This window comes from Arvicanthis niloticus, chromosome X (assembly GCF_011762505.2).
Source record: "Arvicanthis niloticus isolate mArvNil1 chromosome X, mArvNil1.pat.X, whole genome shotgun sequence".
NCBI lineage: Eukaryota > Metazoa > Chordata > Mammalia > Rodentia > Muridae > Arvicanthis > Arvicanthis niloticus.
Window position 1 is genome coordinate 127,163,699 of NC_047679.1, and position 22,475 is coordinate 127,186,173.

Below are 22,475 nucleotides of genomic sequence, written 5' to 3' on the forward strand. Positions count from 1 at the left end.
GATGAATGAACCTCAGATGGAATTAGAAAACTCTAATATCAGCAGAGATGAGCCCAGGTCATGTGAACATCCCAGGACAACCCATACAGATGTAAAGGGATGTGACACCTTCTCAGATCTCAAGAAGGTAAGGACGTTGACCAGAGTGGGTGGCTTTACTTAAAAACAGGGTTTCTGGGATCTTGCATGGTCCAAGTAAGAACCTCCAATGGATGAGTCAAGGAAACCCCTGTCACAGGCCTCACAAAGATTTCTCACATACCTGACCTCCACAGTGCTGGCTAGGGCTATCCAGCCTAGGCACCCCATCTTGTTTGCAGGTCACTGGTCTCAGGGAGCTGAAAGATCTGGTAAAGGGGAGTTTGACTGGAGTCATCAGAGGGAAGATCTCAGGAGTGTCAGGACTCAAGGTAAGGACTGAAGGAGTCATGCCATTTAAAAAAGGGCCTTGTTCCCTCCCTGCCCTCCTGTCAGCTGTGAGAAAACCCGGGGACCATAGATGCATTCCATCACCTCATGTCCTCTTCCCTCTGTTTCACAGAAATAGGGTCTTGGCTTAAAGAAACTAGCTTTGGATCATCAGGGGAAGCACTTCAGTCCTTACCATTTATCAAGGTGAGTGTTGAGACCTCCAACATTTCAGGACACATGGAAAACATTGAATTGAACATGAGCCAGATATGAAGTACTCTTAATCCCTGTTACTGTGTTTCATAGAGGTGAACAGTTAAGAGTTTGCTACAGGCCCACAGAAGTGCAGTATCTGGTCCTTGATAGGGGAACCTGAGGGCCCAGAATGATTGATCATAGAAGGTACCATTTACCTTAAGTAGGGTTACCCAACCCCCTCAAAATCCACATCACCCTTCATATGGAGTGGGAACTGTTTCAAACTAGCAGTTTACAGCTGTGGGATGTTTTCAGCATCTCTTATAATAGTTTCAGAAGGTAGGAGATGAAAGGCTTCATCTGAGACAGTGTCTTCAGTTCATATATAAGCACAAAGCTATGTAGCCTCAGAAGTTACAGGGAGGTACATACTACAAGTATATATCAATGGTACCAACAGCTTAGAATATAGACACTCCAGATTTCCTGGTCTCAAATATTCAGATGGTATCCCTGAGGCTACCTGCTCTGTGACTTGGTTTCACCTCAGATAGCTAGGTCACTTCATGTTTCAGGCTTTCAGGGTTCTAGGTCTGCTAAGAGTCCTTGTGACCCTAGATAGAGCACGACTCAAAAGAAATCAAATAACATGAAGTTTTGAGGGCTGTGAGACAGTGGCTGCCAGCAGAATCCACTCACTCTCTTCCTTTCCCCACCAGGCCTGTATATCCTCGATGCTGTGATTGGGACACTATCCTGCCTATTGTTACAGGAAGGCACAATGGATAATCCCGATAACACCCATTACTGCAACCTCCAAGGCAGTACTGAGGGCCAAAGGGAGTTAGACAATGCCCAGGCTACAATGGCCGTGGTAGGTGAGGAGGAAGCCACTCCCACCTCAAAGGAGGTGTATGGTAGTGGAATACCAAGTCCTCCCCAGAGTCCTCAGAGAGCCTCCTCTCCCCCTGTGTCACTGGACTCCATTCCTGAAGGCCCATCTGAGGAAGCTTCCACCAGCCAAGGAGAGGAGCTGGAAGACCCAATGCGTATGTTGTACAATGCACAGTACATAAAGGTGTATGACTTGGTGGACTTTCTGCTTTTCAAATATCAAATGAAGGCATTCACTACCAAAGCAGAAATGCTGGAAAGTATTGGTAGAGAGTACGATGCGTACTACCCTCTGATATTTAGTGAGGCCTCTGAGTGCTTAAAACTGGTCTTTGGCATTGACATGATAGAAGTGGACCCATTTGTCCACTCCTACATCCTTGTCACTGCCCTGGGGCTCACCTATGATGGAATGCTGACTAATGTCCAGGGTAAGCCCAAGACAGGTCTCCTCATAGTTGTACTTGGTGTCATTTTCATGAAGGGAAACTGTGTCAGTGAGGAGATTATCTGGAAAATGCTGAATAACATAGGGTTGCGTGGTGGGAGGGATCCTTACATACATCAAGACCCCAGGAAGCTCATCTCTGAGGAGTTTGTGCAGGAAGGGTACCTGGAATACAGGCAGGTGCCTAATAGTGATCCTCTTAGCTATGAGTTCCTATGGGGCCCAAGGGCCTTTGCAGAAACCACCAAAATGAAAGTCTTAGAGTTTTTTGCCAGCATTGCTAAGATTGATCCCAGAGCCTACACTGAAAGGTATGCAGAGGCTTTGAGAGATGAGCTAGAGAGGGCCCAGGCCAGGACCGCCCAGCAGATGGTACCTCTGCTCTGACCTGCACATAGTCTAGTGTTCCCATCCAGCATCAGTTCAGGCTGAGTCAGTGATCCAAGGATTGCACCCCCATCTGAGAGCTGGTGGGAGGAGAGCACAAAGCATTCTACTTTTATTTTAAGTGACTTTAAGATTCTTGGTATTCCAAAATGTTAATACTCTTGTCATAAGATCCTTTAGTTTTAAGTCTTTTGTAGTGAATACATTGTTATTGATCCAGGTTTGAAGAATTTTATTATTTTGAAAACAAATGAGAAAGATTTCTGTTTTAATTTGTAAAATGTCAAAAGATACCATTGGCATTAAAATTGGAATTTTCTGGGCAATGGGAAAAATCTTGGCATTAATTTGAACAAGAATAAAAGTAATTTTTGATTGCCTTACACTGTTTAGTGTTGTTAACTAGTTAAAATGAAAACTTTAAAAATTAATAAATAAATGGAATTTATAACCCAAAAGCATTCTCTGAGCACCTGTTCTTTGTAAAGTCCTTTGTTAGTGTTGGGGCATGGCAGAAACCAGATGTTTCCTAACCTATAGAAAAGTTTGATATGGTAGAAGCTAGTACCATCATTTTCTGAAGATAAGGCAAGGGCAGGATCTGCATCCTTGTCAATACAGCTAGAGATTCTTTCAGACCATAAACACAAGTACAGAAGGTTTGTGGAGAGGTCTGCCAGGGCAAGTAATGTCAATGCTGTAAATCAAGGCAGTTTGGGAGTCATACACATATGACAGCTCAAAGGTCTGTGAATCCTCTTCCAGGGGATCTGATCCCCACAAGGTCCAGGCTCTCATGTAGGAAAAGCATCCATTCACTTTTAAACAGCTATTAGCTGTTAAGTAAATGATAATAAGTTAAAATCCACAGACCCAGAGAGGTTAGGTAAAGAGGATGGCTGGGGAGGGGATGCATGAACCTCCCTGGGAAGAGAAAATAGAATAACATTTGCAGTTCAATTGAGGGTGGACAAGGACAGGAGTGGGAGGGATGGGGAAATAGATGGAGAGAGTACAGGGAGAGACAGATGGAATTGGGGAACATTTGCAGGTGTGTGTCAGGGGTTGTGGAAGCCTAGTGCAGTGGAAACATCCTGAAATCTATGAAGGTCCTGATTGTGGTAGTTTGAAAAAGCTTGACTCATGGGAAATGCCACTATTACGAAGTGTGGACTTGTTGGAATAGGTGCAGCCTTATTTTATGAACTGTGTCATTGTGGTTGACTTCGAGACTTTCCTCCAAGCAGCCTGAGGATGCCAGTCTTCTGGTTTCCTTAGGACCAAGATATAGAACAACAGTGCTATGCCTGCCTGCTGGGACACTGCCATGCTTCTCACCTTTGATAATAATGGACTGAACCTCTGAACCTGTAGGGTAGCCCCAATTAATTGTTGTCCTTTATAAGACTTGCCTTGGTCATAGTGTCCATTCACAGCAATGCAAATCCTCACTAAGACAGTGACAAAGGACTCATAGTAATGAAGGATATGGAGTCTGAACTGACCATCTTTGGTGACCAAGTAAGGCTTCCAGTTTTGGGAACACATCGCATTTGGTTGAGGTTTTGGCTGAGGAGTTCCCATGGAGATCCCCAAACAACCCATGCTGATGCTAGGACAGAGGGTAGATTCCTGCACACTGACAGTGGGACTCCACTGCAGAGAAAAACATCAAATAACTAATTGAATGTAATGAAGTCAACCTGATACCTGAATGGAGCCTTCACTCCAACATTCTAGTCTCCTTGGTTCGGGAAGGCACTCTACAGGTTACAGAAAGAAAATACAAACTCAGCCACAAATCCTTCAACTTCATGCCTATAAACTGTGCTGGGGCACTGCAAGGGGCATGGTGGTGCAAGCTTGTAGAAGTGGCCAACCAGTGTTTGGTTTAACTTAATGTCCATGCACTACATTGCCCTGTATATGATTGGAAACTGGATAGCCCAGAGACCTAGGATAGAACCAAACAGGACTGGTCTAAAAATACATAAATCAATGAAATGATTCCTAATGATAGTCTGCTATACTCACAAACAGTCATCATCAGAGAGGCTTCCTCCAACAGCAGTTGGGAGCAGGTGCAGGGACCCACAGCCAGATATTGTGCAGAGATAGAGTCTAAATTGGAGGTCTTCATCTGGTCCCTCCCCTTGGAGCTCAGCAACCACCAGGGAAGTTGGGCAGGGAAGATTATAGGAGTCAGAGGTGATGGGGGACACCAGTAGAACATGGCCCACCAAATAACTAAGCAGGGCTGACATGGGCTCACAGAGACAAAAGCACCAAGCACTGGGCTTGCTTTGGTCTACATCAGGTCCTCTGCCTATATGTTGATCTAAAAGTATCTTTTATTTGCCAGATGTAATTGTCACCTCAGAGGCTTATGGCAGAATAAATTCACCCTTTCTTGTTCTTTCTGAACTGTGGCTCGCTGGTTCAACTCAGCTATTCTGGCCCAAACTCCTCCAAGCTGACTTATTCAAACTGGCTTCTCTTTGGCTTGACTGAATTGCACTGTTTGGCCTCAAACTAACTCAAACTAACTCTTCTAATCTTCTGGCTCCTTCTCATTCTTTGTTTTTTTCTGTCTCCACCTACAGCCTGTCTCTGTAAAATTGCCTCTGCTATCCTCCCTCTCTCTTATGCTTTCTTAAGCAGCCTCTCTTTTTTTTGTGTTCTCCTGAGAGTTGGACATATCCTATTTCTGACTCCGTCTATCAAATACTTCCTTGATTTGTCACTTTGTCTTCCCACCCATTAGACATCACTTTCAAATATGGCTAACTTTATCTTCATTGTTTGAGATTAAATGTGTGTACTAAAGGTGTGTCTATAGTCTAGGCAGAGGGATTAAAGGCATGTCATCCCAGCCAGATCATACAGATCTAGAAGGTCTTTGGATGTGATCCCTTGGCAGAGCAGCTATGTTGCTGGTTTAAAATTCTTCTACACATTATGGCTGTTAGCTTGGTCATTTTGTGGGACTACTAACAGTGGGAGAAGATGTGTCTCTTACTCTATTTCCTGCTCCTGGGACTCTTTTCCTCCCATTGTGTTGTCCAGCCTTGATATGTAAGCTTTTTGCCTTGTCTTATTGTATCCTGTTTTGTCATGTTTCGTTGTTGTTGTCGCTTGGAGGCCTGCTCTTTTCTGAAGAGGAAACAGTTGGGGAGTAGATCTGGGAGCTGGGAGGTGTGAATGGAGCTGGAAGGAGTGTAGGGAGTGGAAACTGTAGTTAGGATGTATTGTATAAGAGAAGAATATATTTTTAGTTAGAAATATTAGTTTACATAAATTGAAAATAAATTTTGGAGTAAGATTCAAACCTCAAAGTGCTTCTTCAAGCTTCCAGAACTATGTTGAACTATGAGTTACATACTGAGTAAGTACACAGAAAACAATGTTGAACTAATAAAAGCTAAACTTTTTATGTATTTAACTTTTTCAAAATATACTATTTAAATTTAAAAATAATTTTTAAAAAGATTACTGCATGAGTCAAACACAATTTGAGGATTGTATTCATAGATCTGCAGAGATCTCAAAAAGAGTGGTCTAATACCTATTCATTGTTTTATATGTTTAATAATAACAAGAAAAGCATATTAGTAACAGGAATCTTTCCTAAAATGATTTTCTCCTGGGGCTTGCCTACTGAAGTTCCATTGTAGAATTTACTCTAAGGCGGTCATCTCTGGGAGATCACCCACTAGTTATTAGCTTGTCCTATGATGGCTTCAGACACATGTCCTCCCTGCAACACTGGACATCGCAGAAGGCTCCTGCCTTTACTATAGATCAGCCTTATCCCCTGAGGGCAGTGTGCCATGGTTTGAGATGCTCACACTGGAATGAGATATAAATACTTAGGAGCCTACACATTCTATCTTCCCAGGGAACTAGGAATCCACTCTGACTTGGTGGACAATTTGCTGTTCTGGGTCTATTACCTTGATAGTTAGGGACTGATTTTGTTGGCTAAAATAGGAGTTTGTCTCTCTGGACAGATTTATAACTTAGCAAAAGACTTTGAAAGATAGATTGGAACGGAAACAATGGTGGTTTGAGGGACTATACTGTGCTGGATAGTTGTCTGTCAACTTGACACATGCTCAAGTAATCTGAGAAGAGGAAACCTCAATTGAGAAAATGCCTACATAACATTGGGCTATAGGCAAGCCTGTAATGCATTTTCTTAATTAATGATTGATAAGGAAGGGATAGTCCATTGTGGGTGGTGCCAAACTGGGCTGGTGTTTCTGGATTCTATATGAAAGCAAGCTGAGCAAGTCATGGGGAACAAGCCAGTAAGCATCACTCCTCCACAGCCTCTGAATCAGCTCCTGCTTCTAGGTTCCTGCTCTGTTTTCGTTCCTGTCCTGACTTTCTTTGATGATGAACAGTGATATGAAAGTGTAAGCCAAATAAACCCTTTCCTCCCTAAGTTGCCTTTTGGTCATGGTGTTTTATTGAAGCAATGGAAACCCTAATCATGGCACATAACTAGACCCAACTGATTAGTTATACAGAATTTTGTTTTCTATTAAAACCTTAACCTCATTTTAGGATTGTGATGACAGACTTGCTGACATAGTCACTGGATCTCTGACTCTCTTCTCAGTGGCCACAGTGAGTAACTAAGTTTTCTCATTGATTGGCCTATTGAGAATAGATGTCCAAATCTCATTTGTTAAGGCATGCTAGAATGCACGCTCTGATCCTAATAATGCTGGTAACATTACTTCTGTGCCTTCTGGCCTCCACACCAGTCCCATTTGACTTGGCTGTTAAAAGTGTCTTGGGCTCATCTAAGCTCCTGTTTCATCTAAACATACAGGCCTTTATTTGCTCTCTTAGAAAAACCAGCAATAAAAAAATCAGCAATAGTCACAGGCAAAATGTATTGAAGCAGTATGTATGTATGCCACAGAAGGTAAAATGTATAATCTCAGAGGGTTTAACTACTGACATATAGGACTGGCTTAATCTTTCTTCCTACACATCAATTGTCACCCATTGTTCTTGGAGTTTTCTGAGTTGTAGATTAATATAACTCCATAATCTATCAGAGCCAAATGTCTTCACATTAGCAAGTATTAATTAATCTACTCTGGTAGCTCTGTGTTATCTTCAACTGCATGCAACCTTGAGCATGCAGTTAGGGGAGGAGCTGGAATAGGTTGCATCTCATAAGAGCTCCTTCCTCCAAGACAAGGGTGCAATGGGAATCAGATTCTTCTGGATCTTTCTCTTTCTTTATCCATTTTTTGATGCTGCCTCAGATGTAAACAAGGATGAATCCTTTCTCATGTCTATTTCCTATTGAAATTCTGCCCTGGGTAAGTTCAAACTTAGGCAGAGAGCTCAAAATCAACTGCATATCTTACAATCCATAGCCAAGACCACACAACTATTACAATAACTAGGAGACACACCATTCCATACCACAGAAGAGAGACTGGCCATACCTTTACTTTATCTTTTATTCTGTTAGTCACTGATTGGTCCCTTGTGTCACATGTTTTTTTTCAAGAAGATGAGAAGAAAGGATTTCACCACCACCACCACCACCCCCATATAGGCAATACTGATAGACCAAAGGAATGGCTTCACCTCTTCAACTGTTTTAACTAATGAGTTTATTGAGGTCACTACAGAACCATAGATGACTCAAAGGCAGCTACACTCCTGGGCAGTATCATGACCAGTGGGAACAGGCACACTCCTGAAAACATGAATGAGCACCAGGGTCTAAAATAAAGAAGAGTGTATTACTCAGAGCTTTGGACACACAAAAAGAGACACACCACTGAAGAGTCATATTGGGCTATATACCGGTAGGTACTCAACCAAAGAGTCCTACTCTAGTCAATTATTTAAACAGAGAAAGAGAAAAGCCTCCTAACCATCCCATGAGGCCTCCTAACTTCATGACAAATACATACTAATGCCTGTCAGGTTTCAATTGCTTTAATCATATCTAGCTAAACAAGTAGGAGCTTTGATTATAACAGAGCCTTCAAAAACCAGGCATCAAAAATGAACATGTCCTGGGCCATTAAAATAAATTCTGTTGGGAAAAAAGGAAGACTACTGGAATTCCTCTTGACATCCACAAAACATTGACACTGAAAGGCAAGTGGAATTCCACATGTAAATTTAAAACACAGCTGAGGAGAAAGCTAACCAGCCACATAACAGAGTTTGGAGTAAAATTACCACTGATGATCAAGCAGAATCACACATACATTACCATGCTTGTGAACAGGCATATGTTATAGACAACATTCTTTATTTGGGTTCATCTAAACAGATCCAAGAAAGCAGAAACAATTTGAAGAGAACAATGTGAGAAGATGTGTAGGAACTAGTGTTGAGGTATCAAGCAAGGCTAGACTATGCTGTACTGGAGGCAGAGTCACCTAGGAGCCTATCTGTCATCACCAGACTTTAGGATGCCCAGGCTTGAACTAAATGAGGGCAGATACTTAAGTAAAGCAGAGAGGAGGGGGAAGGTAACTTCCATCCTCACTTTAGAAACAGAAAAAGAAACAGATTTTGTTTTTCAGCTGATGCAACAGTAGACCTTATCAGAATATGCTTGTAGATGCACAGAAGATTGTTCTAGAAACTTTTTGAGCAAATAGTTTTATCTTGTAACTTTTCCACATCCTTAAACAACTTTAGATATCCAGGTCCAGATTGGCTATTACCTACCTTGAGACTTCATATGACAAAGAGGATGACTTCATCAGATGGGTGCCCCACTACTATGCTAGAATTTAGCAGCCACTATTTGTGGGCCACCTGTAGTGAAAGGATAGCAGTCTGGACTATCTTGAGAGATCTTTAGTACTCTGCAGTCCAGAATATGCCTGATGGCCAGTTAGATGTGTGAGTGAGCACTGTACCTCCAAGCTGGACCTGCTTCTTGGACAAAGGCCAGACAGAAAGACACCATCCAATTCTTCATCTGAACCACAGGTATATTCAAGGAAAGGTTTGTTGGGGCCAGGTGACCTAGTCAGTACAGGAGATAAAGCAGATTCAGCCTTACAAGAGAACCTCCACCCTGAAGTCCAAAGCCAACCTATAGCCAATGAGGAAGGTGACAATGACTTCCTGAGTCTTCCCTTCCTTAGGAAGCTTTGGATGATAGCCTTTGAGTCCGTGAACTGGAGTGAGGACAGAGACAACATAACCACTGAGGTAGACATGTTTCAGAGAGAGGTCCTTCACCACAGGGGTGCAGGAAAGATATTTGAAATGGAAAGCTTGAAGATTTTCATTTGCTAGCTCAACCTGCATGTGTTCAGAAAGATTTTCCCAGAGGATTCTGCACTGTGCTCTGGAGAGAACAGCAAAATGATGGTAAAGTACAAATTCTTTGTCTCCCAAGTTTTGTGATGAGAACATATTCCTATCCGCACACCCCATGAATGATGTGCTTCAAGCCTCTCATATGGCAGGGGATGTTGTTTACTGAAAGGTAAAAGTAATAGACTCTGACACTAAACTCCAGGCTTCCCTTTGAACATTTGTATGCAGGCAGGCAGGTAGGCAGGCTCTGAGAAGCCAGTTAAGTCACATACATGCTTCGCCATCTTTACTGATGACTCATTGCTCTTTTTGGGGGTCCTGCTGCAGCACATATCACCTCTCTCCAGCCTCTTCAGTCATTCTCCATTCCCCAAAAGGACCAATAGAATGTGGTGGGCTCTGTATAGCTGCATTTCAAACTGGCTAACCTAGTCCATTTCATTTCAGGTCTATTGTAACTACAACTTCCAGAGGGACAAGCCAGAGCTGGAGAATACTGAGAGAAGCAGATGGGGAAACACCTTGGCTCAGGTATGTGAGGCACAATCTCATCTCACAAGTGCTGAGGAGCCAGGACCCGGTCCAATAACGATGAAACTTTTACCCACCAGACATCCCCCAGGGTTACAAAAGGCCAAGGAAGATGGCATGAAGTCCCAGCAGGTATTTAGCAACAAAGAGACACCTGCAGGCAACCTTTCCAAGGGTCCTTTTTGTACATTTAGAAAGAGCGACATCCCTATAAGTGCCCCAGACACCTCTCCATCTCAGGAGACAAGTAGCCCATATAAAGATGGCTCTTCAGATAATGATACAGATTGTCCATCAGCTACTGTTGAGATGGAAGTGGCTGGGCATGTGCCCAGAAGCTGCTCATGGTACCTCAGATATAGCTCCATGATGTCTGTGTTTAAGATATGCAGATCTATCCTGAAAGCTGCCCTCTCAGCCATATTTGTAAGGGCAAACACTATGAAGGAAGAAGAGGGGTATGGGGAGGAGGAGGAGGAGAAAAAGGAAGAGGAAGAGGAGGAAGAAGAGGAAGATAAACACTCAGAAAACAAATGTATAATCTGTGCACTACTCAGATTCATAAATATGTTCTTGAACTCAGAACTATTGCCTGAGGGGGAAAAATCACCATTTTCTCTGTAAAAGAACATGTTTAATTCTTGCTTCAAAAAATAAATCCTGTGGTAGTAAATTAACATCTAAACATGGGCCTAGAATCTGTGTGTGATGCTGTCAAACCCTTTGCACTGTTCCAAGTGTAGTCTTCCACACACTTGGGTCAGCCTAGCCCTTTCATGAACAGCAGCAGCATTTTTGTGCCCTCAGCATCAGGGTGCAGAGGGTGTGGCTACTGAACCTACAGGTGTCACCTCACATTACTGAAGTGTGTCAGAGGAGGAGATTCCATTCTCCTGGGTCCCCACATCCAGCAGATATTGGCAGGAACTCTCTGGGCAGCAGGTGAGGGTCCTTACAAAGCATACATTATCCCAGAATAAGCCCACTTCAAACCAGCTGTCTTTCAGCTGAGGGATGAACAGTACTCTACCCTTACCCCTAAGATGTAGGCCTCTCCTCTCAGGACTTGGATGTGGGAAATTGCCTGACACAAGAGGAAGACAGACTTTAGAAACATTGCAAAGACCCTGCAAAATGTTACTACATAATATCCACCAACTAAAACTTCTTAACCAACCTCAAGGAATCAGAGTTGTATTTAGGATTTTAAAGATGAAAGATGGATAGCATATAAACTTCATGAAACAAGGCATACTTTTCAGAGTAAAGGGACTGTTAAAACATAGAGCATCAGATCCAATTCATGCTCCTGTGTCTGTCCTTCCAACTATGCACCTTGCCCTTTACTCTGACTCCCTTGTTGTCTTCTCTGAAGACTAGAAAAGGATGCCCTGCCATCCCTGGGACACTGAATATTGTTGCTTCCTGCAAAAGTCTCCCTTCTGTTGCAACTCACTCTCATCCCATTGGAAAGCCATGGATCCTGGTCAAAGATATAATTTTATAAAACTGGTGTTGACTGATTTTATGTATCTGGTTGTCTTTACCCAGAAGCCACTTATTCTACATCTCAGTGATCAGGAAGTAGACTTTGACTGGGTATTTATGTAGTTGCAATAGGGTTTTGCTATCATATTAGCATGTGGGAACTGGGTGTATAAGCAGATAATTATGCCTGCTTATGTGATCAGACCGCAATGTTCTGTCAAGCAAGAGATGTGCAACAGCCATCTACTGATCACCAATTTCTAAGACCCTACCATCCCCTTTGGAGGTGAGAAATGTTTCCTTGGTAGATATGCCGTCTCCATTTTAAAGAGAAAATATACTTCCCCATGATTTCACTGTAATTCTCTCTGGAATCTCACCCATGGGAAGTTACTGGCTGTCAGTATGACTAATGCCACTGTTCAGTTGTTCAGGTCAAAAGGGTCATGTGGAGCATAGTGAGACAAACAGGTGAGGAATCATCTGAAGGAAAAAATTCTCAGCCTCCCATAGGTTGGATAATGTTGAAGAGGGCAGTACAGAAAACTGCCCTTGACTACAAAAGGTTGGCATTTATTGTTAGCTTTCCCATAATACTTTAAAACGAGGCTGATAATGTAGGAATCAAAAATATCTGCTCAAATCTAGGGAAGGGATTGAATGCCTGTAATTCTGACAATTGAGAAGTACAAGCAGAAGGATTAGAAGTTCAAGGCTGGCCTGGGTCACATAGCCTTAGAGATATGAGATCTTGTTCCAAAAATCAAACAAAACAGTGATAAGCATCTGTTACAGAATTCATAAAAGTCAAGGTAGGTGCGGTCTCAGAAAAACTTCCAGGGAGACAGTGTTGTTGCCTCACAAACTGTAACAGTTGCTTTTGGAAGAATATTTATTATGTAGCACTTTGTTTGAGAGTCCCTGTCACCAGGCATACCTTCTGCTTTCCTATCTGGGAATAAGATAACACCAAAATCCACAGGTGTTAGGAGGAAACAAGAATATTTCCCTTATGGTATGTTTGTCATATCCAGGCATTTGAGAGCAGTATGCCTTGGCCTGTATTCAATGTTCCCTGAACAACAGGTTTGGCAGCCTCAGGTTCATATGATGGAACCAGTTAGGCTTATTTAAACATTTTAGTTTTAAAAAGTAGTGGGTTCATTCTAGCTGCAAAACAGCCTAATTTTATAAATATAATTGTCCCTTTCAAATTTTAGTCCCTTCTAAGATCACAATGATTATTCTGATATTTATGAGTTTTGAGCTTATTTTTGTCATTTTCATACAAGTTTTGCTATAAAAGTATGAATCATATTAGCATAGATGCTTAATGATGTACTTATTGATCTTCAACTTGGCTTCAACACTTATTAAAATGGATGTACTTCTTCCCATGATAGCATTTGTAGGTCTATCTCAACTTTGTCACCATGTTCTAGAATTCTAAAGCATTCAAGGGACATAATTTTTCTGGTATTTATTTATTTATTTATTTATTTATTTATTTATTTATTTTTACACCCTAACTGCAGTTTCTCCTCCCTCCTCTCCTCCTATCTCCCACTTCCACTCCCTTCTCCTCATCCACACCCCCTCCATTTTCCTTCAGAAATGGGCAGGACTCCAGTGGATATCAACCAATCATGGCATATTAAATTGCAGTAAGACTAAGTACCTCCTCTCCTATTAATGCTAGAAAGCAACACAGTAGGAAGAAGGATCCATAATTAGTCAAATCATCTCATCCAAATGGACAAAGAGGTTATTTCTCACTTTCCATTTAATTATTACAGCTGTTATGCACACTAACAGTAACATGAATAACTGTGTAAATATACATCCTTTATAATAAGAAGATAGCATGGACATTGGGCTAATGTACAAGTTATATGAATATTTTATTTTTTATAAATATTGTCAAAATTGTATTCAGAAATTACTAGCTACTTTACATTCTCATAAATTTACAGATGGTTTTAAATCTTTAAATCTCAATAGAGCACCCCCTTCTTTCTTTGAAGAACATAGATTCTATAGAAAGAGTATCCAAGAGCCTGGGTGAGAGAACAGACAGGAAGAACTCAGCAAGTGAAGAGCATTGCAAGGATCCAGATAGAAACCATTCAGCAAGGCCGATCTAGGAAATTCTCAGGCTCCTTGCCACTTAGCAATATGTCCAAGTATGGGACTGGGAATGCTAAGTATCATTGCTGTAATAAGGTCTCTATGAGCTGGCCTGTTGGATGAATGGATCAGAGGCATTTCAGACACTCAACCTCCTTTAGGAATTCCTCCTACTTATATGATAGATGTACTCATGTATAATTCTGGAGACGTAACATCTTTGGTCAACTCTAGTGGTTCATAGTACTCAGCCTGGTATGCAAAGCCTGTAAGTTATTGTGATATGTTCAGCTGCATGAGATTGGGGCACTAAATGTAGAATGCCTGCGGCTAGCTAGTTATCTCACTGCTTCTGAGAATGATTGGCTATGTATGTCTTTGAAAAATTGCTCCAATACTTTTTCTGCTTCATACTGTTTCCTGTGGCTTCTGAGGTCTTGTATGGAGACAGCAAGCCTTTGGCTATGGCAACTGGACTATATTGCTCACAGCTACTTGTCTGAGATACAGAGTTGTTCCAAAGTACTGACATTTGCACAGTTGAAGGAAACGCACTAGAAATGGCATGGATTTCCTTGTTAAGTTAATGGGGTTAGCTGGGATACAGTGCAGGAAACATCATGCATCATCCTCTTAATTGTTGAGAACTGAGCTGCCCCACATTTGGGGGCCCAAGTGTCTCGGAAGTTCTGTCAATGTTGGAACCCGCACTGCCAAAAGTCTTGGGGACTAACTTGTTAGCCCGCACTGCCCCAAGCAGCTCAGGTCTGCAGGTCAGGGTTCAGCAAGAGAGAGAGTGAGGATGGACGTGAGGAATGGAGACCAGACAGAGTGTGATTCAATCCCGTTTATTCTTCAGTCTCTCTTCTTCTCTCCAAGTCCCAAATCTTGAGTTCCTAGTCTCTAGTTCCTAGTCCCTAGTCCCTCCAAGTTCCAAGTTACTTCTTCTAAGTGCTAAGTGCCTAATGTCTAATTCCAAGTTCTTCCTCCAAGTGCCAAGTGCCTAATACCTAATAAGTCTTCTTCCTCAATGCCTAATTACTACTCCAAGTTGTACTCCAAGTTGTACTGAACTCTTCTGCTTGCCTCTTGCCTTTTATATGTCTCACTTCTAAGCCACACCCTTAAATCACACCTTTAAGTCATACCCTTATGCCTTGTCTCTAAATCTGATCTCTAAGTCACACCCTTAAGTCTCAGCTCTAAATCACACCTTTAAGTCTCACACACCCAAGGGAAGATCCTGGGTATCTAAAGCAAGATGTTATCAGAGTGTGCTCAGCTGTTGTTGGCTATTGTAAACAAGCCTCTTGTCAGGGTATATGGCTCAAGATGGCTGCAAGGATGATAGCCGCCTTCTGTCGGCTCCCCACACTTAATAGCATCTAAATTTCTGAAATAGTGTTTGGCTTAAAGAAGAAACATGCCTAAAGATATGGTCAGTGATAATTTATTTGGAAATTTCGAAGGAGACAGAATAGTTAAGTGATCTCCAGGATTTCTTCATGAGGACAGAATTCCCAGTTGTTGGGAAAGCTCCACGTTTTGTATTAGGGAATTCAACCCTTTTGTGACCTTCTAAACATAACTTCATCTTAATTACTGGGACACGTAATTGTAACCTACATGACAAAGGGACTTTCTGAACAGCAAAGGAACTAAATATACACACTAAATTTATTGCTATGAGTGCTAACAATATAAAACGTAATTCAAATAATAATATATCTCAGTGTCTTAGGAAAACAAGAGTAAGTTAGGGCCTAAATTATTTGTCTTAGAGAAATAATAAAGGTAAAGGTAGGAATTAATTAAATGGACAGTAAAAGAATAATATAGAAATCAATAAATGAAATAGTTGGGTTTTTTTAAAAGCAAAACAGGATTTGACCACTATTAGCTAAACTAAAAAAAGAAACTAATGTATTAATAAAATTATATATTAAAGAGGAACATTACAACAAATGCCAGTGAAATTCAGAGAATTATTGGTGAATACTTTGCAACCCATATTGCAAAATTCAGGAAATATCTAGAAAAAATAGATACAATTACTGACACATATGATAAATCAAAATTAAATCAAGAGGATATAAAAATTTAATCAAATATATTACAGGGAATGTGGCTAAAGAAGTAATTAAGAGTCCCCTAGCAAAGAACTACCCATAGATGGTTGACCTTACTACCAAAGTTTACCAGGCTTCTGAGGAGAATTTACATCAATGTTTTAACATTATCCCACAAAATAGAAATTTTAGAATGCTACAAAATTTATTCTAAAAACTAAGTTATAACTTGAGGAAATTCTATGAACTTCAGATTCCAAAGTATTCTTTTTCAAAACACCATACATGCATTATGCAAAATGATGAGTATATTTATGACATTTTCACATGAATTCCATTTCAATATATGTGGGTACCACTGGTCACTGCATTGAACCCAGCTACAAAGATAATGCCAACTGACTATACTCATTAGAATTTAGAAAACACAGGGACAAGAAAATCAAAAATATATATCTCCTGTTAGTCTCTCATCTGCTGTTAGAATACGTTTTGCTTCCCAGTGCTATGTATTCTACTTATGTCTGTACAACTTTTACAACCATCTTCCTAGTGTGATGATCATTTTTATTGTCAACTTGACACAACTTAAAATCACTTAGGCAGAGGGAACCTCAATTAAAAATGACTTTGCTTTACATTAGTATGTGGCCATGTTCTTGAGAAGTTGTCTTAACTGACAATTGGTATGGTATAGTCATATCAATTGTGAACAATACAACACTGTGGGCAGTGCCATCCTAGGACTGTGTAAGAAAACTGAGCATGTACCAGTCAGTTAGCAAGCAGCATTGAACCCCAATTTCTTTTTCAGTTCCTGCTTGAGTTGCTGCCCTGACTTCTCTCAATGGAGGAGTAACCTGGAAGTGCAAACTAAATAAACCTTTTCATTCCCAAGTTACAAGCTAAAACACATCCTAAGGAAACAATCTCTGTAGAGTTGTAATTTCCAGGTCCTTCATTCTGTTGTTTTGATGCAGATTTGTACACAGTATCATCATCATTTGTGTTGGGAGGTATGGCAGCGCCTGTGAATCTGGCGAGGCATACATGTGGAAGTGAGTGGTCAGTGTTCAGAATATGATTCTTACCTTGTTTTCCAGGCAGGGTATTTTTGCTCTTTCTACATTCATGTGTATTCCAAGCTACCTTTACCATGAACTCCTACATGATTCTTACCACCCATCTCTCTGTAGGAGTGCTGGGATTATAAATGTGTGCCACTTCATGCGTGTGCATTCATCCTGGGATCCAACACCAGTTATGAGTGCTTGTATGGCAAGTAAATTTATTTGTTTGTTAATTTACATCCCAAATGCTGCTCTCCAGGTCCCTCCCTCCCAAAGTCATTCCTCCTTCTCCCTCCCCTCCCCCACCTTTCTCCTCTGAGAGGGTGGGGCCCCCTGACTATTCCCCTATCCTGGCACATCTAGTCTCCTCTAGATTAGGCACACTTTCTCCCACTGAAGCCAGATAAGGCAACCATGGAGACTGTGTTGCATGTATGCTACATATGTACCTGGGGCCTCATTCCAGCCTGTGTACGTTCTTTGGTGGCTCAGTCTCTGAGAGCTCTAGGGGTACAGGTTAGTTGATTCTTGTTGGTATCCTTGGAAGGTTCCCTTCCCCTTCAGGGCCTTCAATCCTTCCCCCAACACTTCCATAACTGTCCCCAAGGTCTGTCCAATGTTTGGCTGTGGGTATCTGCATCTATTTCACTCTACTGCTGGGTAGAGCTGAAAACCTAAGAATTTAATCATCTTACAGAAAAGCTAAGAAGAGAAAATATCTCTCTCTCTCTCTCTCTCTCTCTCTCTCTCTCTCTCTCTCACACACACACACACACACACACACACACACAGTACCACCTCCAATAACAAAATAACATGAACTTACAATCATTGGTCATTAATATCTCTCAATATCAGTGGATTCTATTCTCCAATAAAAAGACACAGGCTAGCAGACTGGAAACTCAAACAGGATCTATCATTCTGCTGCTTACAAGAAATACATTCAGGCAACAAAGATAGACACTACCTCAGAGTAAAGGGCTGGAGAAGGATTTTCCAAGCAAATGGACCAACAAACAAGCTAGAGTAGCCATTCTAATATCTAATAAAATAGACTTTCAACCAAAAGTTATCAAATGAGTTGGGGAAGGATACTTCATAATCAAAGGAAAAATCCACCAAGAGGAAGTCTCAATTTTGAACATCTATGACCCAAATGCAAGGGCACCCACATTCGTAAAAGAAACTTTACAAAAGCTCAAATTACATATTCAACCCAACACAACAATAGTAGGGTTCTTCAACACCCTACTCTCACCAGTGGACAGGTCATTGAAACAGAGACAAAACAGAGACACAGTGAAACTAACAGAAATGATAGACCAAATGGATTTAACAGATATCTATAGAACATTTCATCCTAAAACAAAAGAATATACCTTCTTCTCAGAACCTCATGGTACCTTCTCCAAAATAGACCATATCATTATATATATGTCACAAAACAGGCTTCAACATATACAAGAAGAATGCAACATATATCCTTGCATTCTATTAGATCAGCACTGATTAAGGCTGGAATTCAACAACAACAGGAACAATAGAAATCCCACCTACTTATGGAAGCTGAAGAACTCTCTACTCAATGATCACGGGGTCAGGGAAGAAGTAAAAAAATAAATTAAAGACTTTCTAGAATTCAATGAAAATGAAAGCACAACATATCCAAACTACTCATAGCTGAGTAGTATTCCATTGTGTAAATGTACCACATTTTCTGTATTCATTCCTCTGTTGAAGGGCATCTGGGTTCTTTCCGGTTTCTGGCTATTATAAATAAGGCTGCTATGAACATAGTGGGGCATATGTCCTTGTTATATGTTGGAACATCTTCTGGGTATATGCCCAGGAGTGGTATAGCTGGGTCCTCAGGTAATAGTATGTTCAATTTTCTGAGGAACCTCCAGACTGATTTCCAGAGTGGTTGTACCAGCTTGCAATCCTACCAACAATGGAGGAGTGTTCCTCTTTCTCCACATCCTCACCAGCATCTGCTGTCACCTGAGTTTTTGATCTTGGCCATTCTAACTGGTGTAAGGTGGAATCTCAGGGTTGTTTGGATTTGCATTTCCCTGATGACTAAGGATGATAAACATTTCTTTAGGTGATTCTTGGCCATCCGATATTCCTCAGTTGACAATTCTAACTGGGGGTAGCCATCAGAAAGTCCCAGATGCCAGGAAAGCAAGAGGTTCCCAGGACCCAATGGGGATGACGTTAGCTGAAATACCCAACAAAGAGGAGAGAGAACCTGTAGAGACCAAATCCAGAAGCTAGACAAGGGCCCAGGTTGAGGGATGGGGCCACCCACTCATCTCCAAATTTTAACTCAGAATTGCTCCTGTCTAAAGAAAATCCTGGGATAAAGTGTGGAACAGAGACTAAAGGAAAGGCCATCTAGAGACTGCCCCCCCCCACCTGGGGATCTATCCCATATACAGACACCAAACACAGACACTGTTGCTGATGCCAAGAAGTGCCTGCTGACAGGAGCCTGATATAGGTGTCTCCTGAGAGGCTCTGCGAGAGCCTGACAAATACAGAGGCAGATACTCGCAGCCAACCATCAGACTGAGCATGGGAACCCCAATGGAGGAGTTAGAAGAAGGACTGAAGGACCTGAAGGTTTTGCAACCCCATAGGAAGAACAACAATATCAACCAAACAGACCCCCCGCCCCCCAGAGCTCCCAGGGACTAAACACCAACCAAAGAGTATACACGGAGGGACCCATGGCTCCAGCTCCACATGTAGCAGAGGATGGCCTTATCTGGCATCAATGAGAGGAGAGGCCCTTTGTCCTGTGAAGGCTTGATGCCTCAGTGTAGCGGAATGCTAGGGCAGTGAGGTGAGAGTGGGTAAGTGCGTGTGGGATCACACTTATAGAAGCGGAGGTAGGGGGGATTGGATAGGGGATTTGCGGAGAGGCAACTGGGAAAAGGGATAATATTTGAAATATAAATAAATCAAATGTACACTAAAAATAAAAAATAAAATAATGATAAAATACATTAAAAGAAAAAAGTTGGAGTTTCTCTGGGGCAATTCCAATCTTTGTTTTCAGGATACCAGCAGACCCGTCCAAAACTTCAAACATGAGTCAGTAATGGCAGTCTAGTCCAATTGCAAACACCAATCAGTAGCAATGGCTCAATCCAGATCTTCAAATTCATTAACCTTTCTCTCTTATATGTAATCTGTTATTAATATATGTTTTATATTTTTATCTTAGAAGTTTTATTTTTATAATTAAAAAATTCTTTGGATTTTTCCTGTCATTATTTTATACATTTAATTTTTTGGTTATATTTAAACATATAGATTGCACCTTTAACAATTGTTTGATTATCTACAATCTAATTGCTGTCTCTTTGTATGCCAATGATAGCAACTCATTGTCCCACTTCTATGAAGACTGGTAACTTTTATTAAATGCCCAGTGATATGAATTTTACTTTTATCTGAGTGTTGGATTTTCTTTTATCCTTACAAATAACTATGTGTACACATTGTTTTAGGACACAGCTAAGTAACTTGGAAATGATATGATCCTGTTGAATCTTGCTTTCAGTTTTATTACATGAGGTCAGAGCAGTGTTTAATCTGTGGTCAATATTTCTTCACCAGTATGACAAAAGCCTTCTGTATACTCTAATCCAGTGGCCTATCAATATGAGGTTTTATATTTTACCTGATGGGAACTATCTCTAGCATTCCATGAGTTGAGGTTTCTGTGTAATTTCTAATATGTTAAACTGTAAGTTATATCAGCTTTAAGTTTGTAAGACTCCTTGCTCTATGGTTTCAACTCCAGGATAAATCAGACTCCTGCTCCTTTCAGGAAACAATCTGGAGGCAATTTTAGGGCTTGCCTTTCATGCTTTCCATCAATCAGAATGTTCAATCCACTAAAAAATGGTTTGTGTACATTGGCTAGTTTCTTTAGTTGCTTAAGGTGAGTTAAAGTTTGGTTTTCAATACTTTATATTAGTGAAAGCACAAGTTTTATACTTTAAATTTTAAATTTTAGTTATATGATTGGCAAATGACACAACATTTGAAAACTGCTTAAATTAAAACTATGAATAAAAGGCCAGAGGGGAGGGAGTTAAGAGTACATACTGCTCTTGTAGAGGACCTAAGTTTAGTTTCAATGGGTCTGATAACCTCTTTTGGACATGTATGGTGTGCATAACCACCCCACATATAAACATAATTAATGATAAAAATAAAATTTATCTTAAAATGCCTATTACACACACACACAAACACACTCACACGCTCATATGGCCATACTTAAAATTCAGATGGTACACATCAAAATAACAACAAAGATTTTTCTCTTGCCTGTAGAATAGAATTTATTTCTTAATTTTCTTACTTATTTTGTCTCAAATATTCTAAAACACATGAGAGTTGTATTTATAAAACATATTTTTAAATGTAATTTACACTAACATACACGAACAGAAACAAACATCTTTGATTTAAATGGTTTATTTATTTTGTGGCTCAATCTCTTATTTTGTTGTATATCCCCTCTGGTGTTTATCATTAAAATACAGTACTAGGACAGTAAATTAAAAAACTAAAACTGTATGTATAATTATCCAACTTATTTCAGATAAATCTATATCTTTGTTTTAAAATTCTTCCTGTTGAACAATACTGACTTACACAATTATACTGTATTTAACTATATTCTATAGGACATGATTCAATCTTGTATTTATATAAAAGACTACATGTAAGCAATCCCAGTAGAAGAAATTCTTACACTAATAAATCCTCATTGCTTATGATACTTATGTTTCTTTTCTAAGCTCATAGAAGGAAAATGTTTTAAATGAGTGTCAGTCATCATTGCTATTAATCACAAGTAATCCCTAAAACGTACTTTTAAACTTTCTTTGATTTCCTTATTGCATATTTTCATCAGAACAATCAGCAATATTCTTCATTATAATTCTATACAATGTGGTCTGTTAATGTATGGTTCTTTTTCACAGGACCAACAATGTAAAAGACATGTAATTCTTGATTCTGCTGCTGATTCTTTTGTGCTATCAATGTTCTGTGTTTATCTCACACTTACTTTCTAAAATAAAAATTTCTGTATCTTAAACCTTTTTATTCCACATTATCCTAGAATATATATATATTCATATGTCTATTATATATATGTCTATTTGGAACTAGCTGTGGAACTTCATTGGGGTGTATAGAGTATGTAACTAAACAAATGTTTGCATGGCTTCCTTAAATGATGTATGTGATGTTTTTATTCTTGAGTTAACTAAAATAAAGTGACTTTATTTTTTTTAAAGTTAAAGACACACACACATATGACTATTTGGGTTTTCTTCTGATTTACAACATATTCATGCAAAGAGAAAAATATCACTCACAGAAGCTTACTAAATTTATTCACAATTTTTATTGGATCAAAAGTTAACAACAGTCCCCTTATTGGCCTGTTTAATATTCAGTCCAGCCACCATGAACTCTTATCTGAATGACCGCAAT

The 22,475-nt window shown here is 40.2% G+C and overlaps 1 protein-coding gene across 1 annotated transcript; it reads left to right on the forward strand.

Annotated features, from left to right (window-relative positions):
* Positions 1–1,390: 1,390 nt before the first annotated feature.
* Positions 1,391–2,338, forward strand: LOC117694142 (melanoma-associated antigen 10-like). Its single transcript, XM_034484922.1, has one exon. The coding sequence runs from the start codon at positions 1,391–1,393 to the stop codon at positions 2,336–2,338; it is 948 nt and encodes a 315-aa protein (XP_034340813.1).
* The last annotated feature ends 20,137 nt before the right edge of the window (positions 2,339–22,475 follow it).

What these genes read in the sequence shown, in the direction of transcription:
- LOC117694142 (XM_034484922.1), top strand. Translation starts at nt 1,391, where the DNA reads ATGGATAATCCCGATAACACCCATTACTGCAACCTCCAAGGCAGTACT.